This window comes from Salvelinus sp. IW2-2015, linkage group LG18, assembly GCF_002910315.2.
Source record: "Salvelinus sp. IW2-2015 linkage group LG18, ASM291031v2, whole genome shotgun sequence".
NCBI classification, from domain to species: Eukaryota; Metazoa; Chordata; class Actinopteri; order Salmoniformes; family Salmonidae; genus Salvelinus; species Salvelinus sp. IW2-2015.
In genome coordinates, this window is record NC_036858.1 from 17,885,873 (window position 1) to 17,897,902 (window position 12,030).

The 12,030-nt window shown below is 40.3% G+C and overlaps 1 protein-coding gene across 1 annotated transcript in view; it reads left to right on the forward strand.

Moving 5' to 3' along the window:
• gucy2g (guanylate cyclase 2g) overlaps positions 1 to 10,704 on the forward strand; it is a 96,096-nt gene extending 85,392 nt beyond the window's left edge. The window contains exons 20-23 of the mRNA XM_024007202.2: positions 484 to 582; positions 918 to 1,009; positions 4,817 to 4,924; positions 10,027 to 10,704. Of these exons, the coding sequence (XP_023862970.2) occupies positions 484 to 582; positions 918 to 1,009; positions 4,817 to 4,924; positions 10,027 to 10,104 (377 nt within the window). The 3' untranslated portion in view covers positions 10,105 to 10,704. The remainder of the gene's footprint in view (positions 1 to 483; positions 583 to 917; positions 1,010 to 4,816; positions 4,925 to 10,026) is intronic.
• Positions 10,705 to 12,030: the final 1,326 nt, after the last annotated feature.

Genomic DNA, 12,030 nt, shown 5'->3' on the forward strand with positions numbered 1-12,030 from the left:
GTTTTAAACTGATCCGAGATCAGAGCCTAGTTTTCAGACTTCGCATGTCCTGTCATGATTTTCGTTTAGAAAGGTTCTGGTTACACACAGACATAATTCAAACGGTTTTAGAAACTAGAGATTGTTTTCTATCCAATAGTAATAATAATATGCATATTGTACGAGCAGAATTGAGTATGAGGCAGTTTAATTTGGAGATTATATTTTCCAAAGTGGAAACAGCACCCCTGTATTGAGAAAAGGTTAACTTTAACTTGGACTGTTGCAGGAATCACACATTGATGTCAATGGGACATTTGTGCCAAAATCTGCAAGTTTCTGATGGGTGTGTGTGTTGTGGTGGTGTGTGTGTGTGTGTGTGGTGTGTGTTGTGTGTGTGGTGTGTGGTGTGTGTGTGTGGTTGTGTGTGTGTGTGTGGTGTGTGTGTGGTGTGTGTGATGTTTGTGTGTGTGTGTGCCTGTGTGTGTACGTGCACGTGTGCAGGTCCAGTAGTTGCTGGAGTGGTGGGCACAACCATGCCTCGCTACTGTCTGTTTGGTGACACAGTGAACACTGCTTCCAGGATGGAGAGCAACAGCCTGCGTGAGTTCCATACACCTGCTCCTGAAACTCAATGGAGAGCTATTGATGTCAATTCAAATGACACTACATCGTCTTAACCACATTATATAGAGTTTCATTTTGGTGGCTCTGGACTATGTTCAAATTCATAGTTGCCCAACAGGGATCGATAAAGTTGTATCAAATTGAATTGAATGTAATTGAATTTCCTCAAACATGGTTTGTGTGTGTGAATAGTGTTGTGTCATCCCAACTCCACTTAGCTGTAGCTCCAGTTTATACTATTGTGCATTCCCCATCCCATACATAGCAATAGTTTTTCCCTCCTATTGATTTGATCTGTTAATATTCCACAGCCCTGAAAATCCACATATCCCAGAGCACAGCTGAGATCCTCACTCAGATAGGATCCTTTGAGCTGGAGGAGAGAGGAGACATTGAGATAAAGGTGAACATTTGACCGTTCTGTTTTGTCTCGTGGGTTTCATAACCAGGTCTTTGTAACAATTCAATAATGATAAACAGGAGACGGGAATAAGTTCAACCATTTATCTGAACGTGCTCATNTGTCTCGTGGGTTTCATAACCAGGTCTTTGTAACAATTCAATAATGATAAACAGGAGACGGGAATAAGTTCAACCATTTATCTGAACGTGCTCATCTCAACACATATTACCCATGATGCTCTGCTTATACAACTATGGTAAGTATGGAGGTGCAAATGGTACAACCTTAATACACAACAACTCCTCCCCTCCTACATGAACTGTAGAGAGAATCTGTTCTAAAAGTCCAAGCTTCTAGGTTCCCGCCACTCGTAGGGTAACAGTGGTCAAACTGACTCCCAACAACAATGTAACACACTGGTGTGGGTGCGGTTGAGTCAGTGTCCTGAGAACGTGACTGTGAGCTCCTAGGTATTCAACCAATGATTGGAAGAATGCACATTTGTTCTTAACGAACTCCCAGTCCATAGTCATTCAATCTCTGTGAGGTCACATCCAAGTTCTGGAGATGGTCATTTTCGTCCTTTCCAGTCACGAGGATGTCATCCAGGTAGCACCGTACTCCTGGCAATCCACTGAAGAGCTGGTCCGTCGCCCTTTGAAACAACGCTGCACACTTGTGATTCCAAACGGTAAACGACAGTACCTGAAGAGCCTCTTGTGTGTTACGGCGGTCAGCAGCTCCTTTCACTTTTCATCCACGTGCATCTGCAAGTAGGCTTGGCTGAAGTAGATTTTGCTGAACTTTTGAGCCCCAGCTAAACCCTTAAAAAGGTTGTTGATGTGTTATAGTGGATACTGCTCAGTGGACAACACAAGGTTAACTGTAACTTTAAAATCTCCACATATCCTGATTCTACCATCCTTCTTAAGGACTGGTATTATGGGTGTCGCCAATTCACTCATGCTGACTGGCATCGACTTTTGGTCTGATAGCATAAGGTATGGGTCGTGCTTTCAGAATTTTTTGTTTACTGTCTGGCTTAATGCTAAGCTTCACTGTAATGTCTTTCATGTTACCCAGCTCTCCATTAAATACTCATCCATGTTTCTATAAGATGGAGGGTAGGCTTGTGTCTCCGTGTGTCATTGTACGCCAGTTCAGTGTGATTTTCTCCAGCCACGAACATCCCAGAAGTGATGGATTGTCTCTTMTCACGATGTAGTGGCAGCTTTTCAGTATGTCCGTTTAACTGACGTGTGACCCCAGTGATGCTTATCACGGCGACAGATTCACCTGTGTAGGTCTTTAACACGATGTGTGCTGGCTGAAGTGTAACGTATTTCAGTGTCTTTTTGTAGACTGTGCCTGACACAAGAGATACAGCTGCCCCTGTGTCAATCTCCATACGCACCGGCTGCCCCTCTAGCAAGGGAGAGACATAGTAGCCGTGTGGCCCCCCAGCAACGGTCAGTATATTCAGTGGGACTTCCTTGTCTGATGAGCGACTCACCTCAGTGTTCTCCAGATCAATAGCGTGAATTTATCTCTTTCTTTTGTTGGAATGTCTCTTTCTTGTATTCAGTCTTTGATGTTTTCTCTGAGTTCTTCTTGTTGCCCTTTTTTACCACAAGCTCGGCAATCCATGTCGTTACACCAGCATGTAGACGCCTGATCTCCCGCTTTGCCACAGCGGAAGCATGTACCTTGATTTCCCTGTCTCTGATTTTTAGTTGAAACTCTGTGCACTTTTCCCAATGAACTCAACTGCTGAGCCTATTTAGCAGCTAGTTCCCTGGACACACTGACTTCAATAGCCTTTGCCAAGGTCAGGTTACTTTCAATCAATAGCCTCTTATGTGTAGCTTCACTGTGTATCCCACATACTAGTCTGTCTCTAATGGTGTCATTTAGAACATAATTAAACTCACAGATAGGTTTAGGCTCCACAGAAGAAATCAGGGACAATGTTTGCTGCTGCATTGAATAGACTTTCAGCAATAACTAATGGTTTTATGGAAAGGGTCCTTTCAGTATTTCCACGATATCCCAATATGTCTTATTACCTGGCCTGTCTGGCTGTAGCAGGCTGCGTATTAAATGAAATTGGCCCATTACACCAAAAAATGTAGGTACAATTTTGTCCTCATCAGTAGCTAGGTTCCCATCCAAATGGCGACAGATTTTTACGCGAATATTCTAGAATATGCATAAAGAAAATATGTGCATTTTCCCACCAGTGGTACTCTATGTTTCCACCAAATGGACTTGTTGCAGATAAACATTTTTGAGTGATGACGTTTCCATGTACCGAATAAAAATCAAAAGTTTTGCCACAAACTTTTGCGCTCGATAGCAAATGTGCCTACTCTGGTCTTGGCACCTGCGCTCTAGCCAACAGCTCGCAGATTCAGTGCGGGTAAGCTGTGCTGGTTGTGTAGTTGTGTAGTCGCCAGAATAAGACCCTCGACATTTATTGGAAAGCAGCATCAAGCTCATCACCTTGCACTTTCACCACCAATTAAGTTCATCATAACTTATTTCATCTGTAGCCTAATAAACTGTATGGTTTCCTGAGTCATAGTGGGAGGACCACACACCATATCATCGCGAGACTCCAAATTTACTTCGATATGATGGTTATTATATTATTATTTGCAGAAAGGCATTTCCACTGACATTTCCCGCTTTATTAATTTTATAGACATAAAAAGATCCCACCATGTCAAACAAACAAATGATCTGCCGGCATTTATAAACTTACACCGAAACATCACAGCTGTCATGATTTTTTTTCATATGATATGACTTTACTCACATAATAACTATGGATGAAAACGTGGTTAGTGTCATTTGCAAGAACAAAATATTTAAACCGTTCTGCACATGAGTTCCACTGCTCAATACTTTCATCAAACTGTCCAATGTAACCAACAATTCCAGACATTTTTCTTTCCTCATTAGCCTCTTGATTGTCACTCACTTCAATATTGTCCTCAACCCCGGCAATATTTTCCTCACTCACATGATCTTCATTCACTTCACTCACTGATGTTATATCATCAAGTTCCTTCATTTAGCAGTTTTTATTTCCAAAGTTCGTCTTCACAGTTTAATAAATGTCCTTTCCTTTACTAACTGTATATTTATTCCTCCTTTTTTAATCACGTTGTTTTCCCACTCCGACGTTCTTCCTGAATCCTTTTCTGCTGGCAATGACGATGCTAACTCTATTTCTAGGTAGCTCGACTAGGCACTTGCCTCTGCTAGCAATACACTGTGCTAACATTAGCCGAGACTTTACCACAGAAAATAACAGTTTTAAAATTGTAAAACCAACTTCTTCCAGACAGAATAGTTACCGTAGGTTTCAAACTAACTCTTCGCCAATCTTTTGTTATGTCTCGTGGGTTTCATAACCAGGTCTTTGTAACAATTCAATAATGATAAACAGGAGACGGGAATAAGTTCAACCATTTATCTGAACGTGCTCATCTCAACACATATTACCCATGATGCTCTGCGTATACAACTACAGTAAGTATGGAGGTGCAAATGGTACAACCCTAATACACAACACCTTAATTTGTTGTTATCTATATCAACAAATTTTATAGGAAGACATGACGCAAATATTAGCTTGTGGTTGTTGACATAAGTTGGCATAGTATAATTAATGCTTATTTGGCTTATGGATTGATTATAAATGTGTTATGTCCTTATGTAGGTACCCTTCAAATACAGTGTTACCTCAACGTAATGTGTGTGAGTGACACAAACTCTGTGTGTATCCATCCATGCCATAAGGGAAAGGGCTGTCAGAAGACCTTCTGGCTGTTGGGTAAAGAAGGCTTCAACCCTCCTCTACCAGTCCACACCTCTCCCCCAGCTTCATGTCTCAAACCACCAACTGAGGTACTTACAAGTTGATTCCTCTGCTTGCTTTTCAACAGAATACATGCCTCTGCAGGTCTCTAAAGTGAACCAATTTATTTTGCACCTGGAGTTTTAATTTGGGAAATTTTGTGAAAATCCAATATTTTAGTTTTTGTTGATAATTGTTGTAACGATAAGGCTTCGCTGTACTATTGTTACCCAAGCACAGATTTGTTCGCGTCATACTTGCACCATTAATACAATGAAAACCACTTGTTGCTAACCCAAACAGTTCAAAAGATCTGACACATATTATCGGCACAATTATTTAAAAAATAATTTTGTCACTGATTGGAGGGGGGCACATTTTACATTCATAAATCATGTTCTAAAACTACTTGCAGTCCTCATTTGTTTTACACCTTGTTCAGTCATGTTTGTTACCTAATTAGCTAGCTAGTTAACAACCTGACAACTTTACCAGTATATCCAAAAATTTGGGGGCACAGAATGAAAGGAAAAGGGATAGCTTCTTCAGGAGATCAATGATCATAGCAATGAATGAATGACTGATATCTTGTGTAGTCATCACAAACTTGACACTCTTGAAAATTGTACACTGCATCTTTAATGTAATGCATTGCAATTGGAAAATTGTGCATTTACATAATCTACAACCTAATACTCCACATATGACTTAATTTCAATGACAGGTACTGCACCCCCCCCCGCTCTTTAATCATTTGTTATTCTTATCTGTTACTTTTAGGGTGGGGGGGTGGGTATTTTCTTAAAACTGCATTGTTTGTTAAGGGCTTTTAAGTAAGCATTTCACTGTAAGGTCTACACCTGTTGTATTCGGCGCATGTGACAAATAACATTTGATTTGATTTGATTTACATAGTAGTGCTTCAGAAGTAGTTATAATTCATAGAGCCTAAATCTCAGTCAATTTAAAATATCGTATTTTCTGGTACTCCTAAATGTTATTTTGTGCTCCTAACTTTTACAATTTGGGAGCACTAGTGCTACCAATAAAAAAATTTTTTTTTAGAGCCCTGTGTGTAGCGGATGTCTAATGGTAAGACATTAACATTGGTTTTCCGAGCGGGAGACTGGGGTTCAGATCCCATCCATGACATATGTTTCTCTTAGAGCCCGATTCAGACTTGAGATAAGTAGACTTAACATGGACCTAAGTTGTTAACCCTTTGACGCATACAAGCACACGGGTGCGATCATTCTACAATGGTCTCTGCAGCATAAGCTCAAATCGGTGTGATTAGAACACTTCATTAGAACGTCTAGTTACGATTGACGTTTGCGCTGACCACACTGTTTTTTTCACAGACATTTTGCACAATCTTTTCAACTTTATGTCCTCAATGTGAGCAATTTATTTTTGGATGCAGATGTTCAGACATTCACAGAAGTAGCAACAGCATAAGACAATTCTCATCCAAATCAGAAAATGTAGGCTACATTAGTTCTAGTGCTAACTTAGGAAAGAGTGATCTAACACAAACAGTCATACTAACTCTCGGCTGACATAAACCATAATATGAATTAGCTAATAGCAATTACTATTTACAATTTATRACATGACGGGTGAGCCCACCAGTGATCTAAATAATTGCGTAAAACACATTCTAAAAGTCGAAAGTAATCCGACAGTGGGTGGAGTTATGATACTGATGAATTGTCGCCACAGATGGTTTGTTTACGGCCCTTTTGTTGTGGGTAAATGGAGTAGCTAGGCCTACAACAGCTCTATCTAGTGGGACAATAGTTGTTGACAACTGTAGAATTGTAGCTAAGCCTAATCCTTTTCCTAACCTTAACCTCATTCTCTTAACCTCCTATGTTAATTCACCACCCTGCTGTGTTAGTTCTACTAACCTGTCACGTTAATTCACCTAACCTGCCACAATAATGAGCCTAACCTGCCACATAAATTATCCTAACCTGCTATGTAAACAAACCATCTGTGGAGGCAAATCATCAGTATCATCACACCGGCAGCCAATCACGTCAACCCTGACACTCACTTAGAGCCATTCAGTTTTGTTGTTTATGTCTTTCAAAAGGAGACAACTCACAATTGCAGAAATTCTGGAGATTTTTGTAAATTCTGACAAGTTTAAGTATGAAAGTGAGGAGCTGTCCCCCAAATTTGTGGCCATTGAGAACCATGAATCTGAGGACCCCTTGCCCAGCGACGAAATCCCTCTGAAGATGCTGGTGGTGACGGAGGCAGGCCAACAGTGGGTGAAGTAGAGGAGGTCTGTGGTAGCTGGAAGGCGGCCAGCCATTTCACCCCTCCTGGCCCTGCTGTTGGCTATAATGAGTCCCAGTCTGGAGTGCAAAGCCTCTTGCCATCTCCCTCTGAGGCGGAGTGCTTCAAGCTGTTTCTGACAGAGGAGCTGGTGAGAGACATGGTGGAGGAGAGCAAACACTATGCCTTGGAGCTACAGGAGAAGAGAGAGCCACAGTGAAGGTGGGCCACCTGATGGCAGAGAGAAAGATCCAACCAAACGGTGTGCTTGACTATAATTGCAAAATGGGGGCAGTGGATAAGGTTGACATGATATACAGTTTGGTGGCATGCGCTTAGAAGTGGTATAAGAACATATTTTTACATCTGATCGACACTGCTGTCCTCAATGGCCAAATAGTTCACCACCAGCTAACAAGTGAGATGATTACTGATCAAGGTTTTTTGTAATTGGACATACAGTTCACATACAAATCAAATACAGTTCCATTATACAATTACACTGAGTATACCAAACATTTGGAACACTTTCCTAATATTGAGTTGCACKRCCACCCCCCATTTTTCCCTCAGAACAGCCTCAATTCATTGGGGGCATGGACTTTATAACGTGTCGAAAGCATTCCACAGGGATGCTGGCCCTTGTTGACTCCAATGCTTCCCTCAGTTGTGTCAAGTTGGCTGGATGTCCTTTTTGTGGTGGACCTTGAAAAACCCAGCAGTGTTGCAGTTCTTGACACAATCGGTGAGCCTGGCACCTACTACCATACCCCTTTCAAAGGCACTTAAATATTTTGTCTTGCCCAGTCACATACATAATCCATTTCTCAATCATCTCAAGTTTAAAACATCTCTCTTTAACCTGTCTCCTTCCCTTCATCTACACTGATTGATGTGACATCAATCAGGGATCATAGCTTTCACCTGGATTCGTCTGGTCAGTCTATTTCATGGAAAGTGCAGGTGTTTCTAATGTTTTGTACACTCAGTGAAAGTTCAGGAGTAAAATTGTTTTGAACAAGTCACATAATAAGTTGCATGGACTCTCTCTGTGTCCAAAAATAGTGTTTTACCAATAGGTGCCCTTTGCGAGGCACTGGAAAACCTCCCTCGTCTTTGTGGTTGAATCTGTGTTTGAGATTCGTTGCTCAACTGATGGGCCTTACAGATAACTATATGTGTGAGGTACAGAGATGAGGTAGTCATTCAAAAATATATTAAAAAAGCAGACATTGAATGTCCCTTTGAGCATGGTGAAGTTATTAATTACACTTTGGCTGGTGTATCAAATGCACCCAGTCACTACAAAGATACAGGCGTCCTTTCTAACTCAGTTGCCGGAAAGAAGGAAACCATTCAGGAATTTCACCGAGACCAATGGTGACTTTAAAACAATTTCAGAGTTTAATGGCTGTGGTAGGAGAAAACTGAGGATGAATCAACATTTTAGTTAATCTACAATATTAACCTAAATGACAGAGTGAAAAGAAGGAAGCCTGTACAGAATAAAAATATTGTAAAACATGCACCCTGTTTGCAATAAGGCACTAAAGTAAAACTGCAAAAAATGTGTCAAAGAAATTAACTTTTGTCCTGAATACAAAGCGTTATGTTTGGGGCAAGTCCAACACAACACATCACTGAGTACCACACTTCATGTTTTCAAGCATGGTGGTGGCTGCATCATGTTATGGGTATACTTCTCATCGGCAAGGACTAGGGAGTTTTTTTAGGTTACAAATAAAAGGAATAGAGCTAAGCACAGGCAAAGTCCTATTAGGAAATCCTGGTTAATTAATTCACCTTTAAGCAGGTTAARAACCTAAAACACACGGCCAAATATACACTGGAGTTGCTTACCAAGATGACATTGAATTGTCCTGGCCTACTTACAGTTTTGACTTAAATCGACTTGAAAATCTATTTCAAGACTTGAAAATGGCTGTCTAGCAATGATCAACAACCAACTTGACAGAGCCTGAAGAATATTTAAAAGAATWATGTGCAAATGTTGTACAATTCAGGTTTTCATAGCTCTTACAGACTTACCCAGAAAGACACACAGCTGTWATCGATGCCAAAGGTGATTCTAACATGTATTCACTCAGGGTGTTGAATACTTACGTAATCAAGAGATGAGTGTTTTATTTTTCATGATTTGTGTCACACATTTTTCACCCACTTTAACAGCAGAGTATGTTGTGTAGATCATTGACCAAAAAAATGACAATTAAATACATTTTATCTGACCTTGTAACAAAACAAAATGTGGAAAAAGTCAAGAGGTGTGAATCCTTTCTGAAGGCAGTGTAGCTGTTATTGGCAGAGAGGTTTGGAACTCTCTTTGTTATTTACCGCATGTTGATGTCACCATGGAAAGCCAAAACTCCCGTCCTGCAAACCTGCCGATTAGAAGGTCCTGTGTAGATTGTATTTTAACCAGCAACTATCAGGAAATAACACTGATCAAATTTCCTCACACTTTTACAGTATTAGTTTCATCAGCTGTTGTACAATATGATACAAAACACAGGAAAAACATAATTCTTACTGCATTGGGCCTTTAAGTCCGTGTTAAGGCAACTTATCTCCGGTCTGAAAAGGACCCTAGTGACCACATGTGATGATTATATGAAATGTTATGGTCACACCTTTCTTGAGTAAATGTAGATGTTTGATGTGAACCAAATTAAATAAGRGCATGGTGATAATCCTGGGGTGTATTCAATGATGTGAGTTTGAAATGTAATGAATAGAGCTAACATGATTTCCGATAAAGATGTTCTACACAATACAGTTCTATGATATCGAAATGCTTTGTAACATTTCATCCTTCTAAACAGAGCCCTGGTCATTTCTTTGTTAGGTCAAACCAGCAACATCCAAAGACCAAGAGAGCAAAGCGAGGGGAAGAGGACAGAGAACTCTGACCACAGTCATATGACCAAGGCACWCACGCTGACCGCAGGAAGAGGATGACCTACAGGCGAACTCAGGCCACACTGAAAGTCTTTCTTTTTTTTGCCAACATGGTTGTTAATGGCAGCTATTTTTCTAGTAATGATCTTGTTTAGTACATTAATACAAAGATGAATTAGTCAACACATTACTGGTTTCTGGATTTGTTCACACAAAAACTGGTACTTTCTCAGCAGAATAATTTATTTGCAGAAAGGGCTTTTTACATGTTTTCAGACATGTTTCTGATCTTTGTTGTCACATGCCTTTGTTATACGAGGTTTGAATGGAATGTAGTTACATGTAAATTACTGTATGTGGAGATGTGTACTTTTTGTCAACAAGTTTAGAATTCATTTAATATATAAAAGAGACTAATGGGGAACAATTATTGTACTTTTTTATTATTTTGAAACAGAATATTTGTACTGTAGGTTACATTAAACATGAATATTGTTAGAATTGTAAAAGTATGTACTGATAACTAGAAGCGATGAGAACATGGGTGGATGTTACTGTAATGCCACTGTGAATGTACTGCACAGTTTGTAAAGCTTAATACAGTATGAATAAAGAGGAATGTGTACATACACTCCCTGAAACCTGATGAGCATGTGTGCATGTATGTTTCTTTMTTTCCACGTGTGATAGCACGTAAATACACTACCGGTCAAAAGTTTTAGAACACCTACTCATTCAAGGGTTTTTCTTTATTTTTACTATTTTCTACATTGTAGAARGAGAGTGAAGACATCAACACCATGAAATAACACATATGGAATCAAGTAGTAACCAAAATAGTGTTAAAACAAATCAAAATCTWTTTCATATTTGAGATTCTTCAAAAAGCCACCCTTTAACTTGACAGCTTTGCACACTCTTGGCATTCTCTCAACCAGATTCATGAGGTAGTCCCCTGGAATGCATTTCAATTAACAGGTGTGCCATCTTAACAGTTAATTTGTGGAATTTCTTTCCTTAATGCGTTTGAGCTAATCAGTTGCGTTGTGACAAGGTAGGGGGGTATACAGAAGATTGCCCTATTTGGTAAAAGACCAAGTCCACATTATGGCAAGAACYGCTCAAAAAAGCAAAGAGAAATGACAGTCCATCATTACTTTAAGACATGAAGGTCAGTCAATACGGAAAATTTGAAGAACTTTGAAAGTTTCTTCAAGTGCAGAGGCAAAAACCATCAAGCGCTATGATGAAACTGGCTCTCATGAGGATTGGCACAGGAATGTAAGACCCAGAGTTACCTCTGCTGCGAAGGGTAAGTTCATTAGACTTACCAGCCTCAGAAATTGCAGCCCAAATAAATGCTTCACACAGTTCAAGTCACAGACACATCTCAAAATCAACTGTTCAGAGGAGACTGTGTGAATCAGGCCTTCATAGTCGAATTGCTGCAAAGAAACCACTAATAAAGGACACCAATGAGAAGAGATTTGCCTGGGCCAAGAAACACGAGCAATGGACATTAGACCGGTGGAAATTTGTTGTTTGGTCTGGAGTTCAAATTGGCAATTTTTGGTTCCAACCACCGTGTCTTTGTGAGTCGCGGTGTGGGTGAACGAATGATCTCCGCCTGTGTATTTCCCACCGTAAGGCATGGAGGAGGTGTTATGGTGTAAGGGTGCTTTGCTGGTAACACTCTGGGATTTAATTAGAATTCAAGGCACACTTAACCAGCATGGCTACCACAGCATTCTGCAGTGATACGCCATCCCATCTGGTTTGGGCTCTGTGGGACTATCATTTGTTTTTCAACAGGACAATGACCCATCACATCTCCAGGCTGTGTAAGGGCTATTTTACCAAGAAGGAGGGTGATGAAGTGCTGCATCAGATGACCTGGCCTCCACAATCTCCCAACCTCAACCAAATTGAGATGGTTTGGGAGACTGAAGGA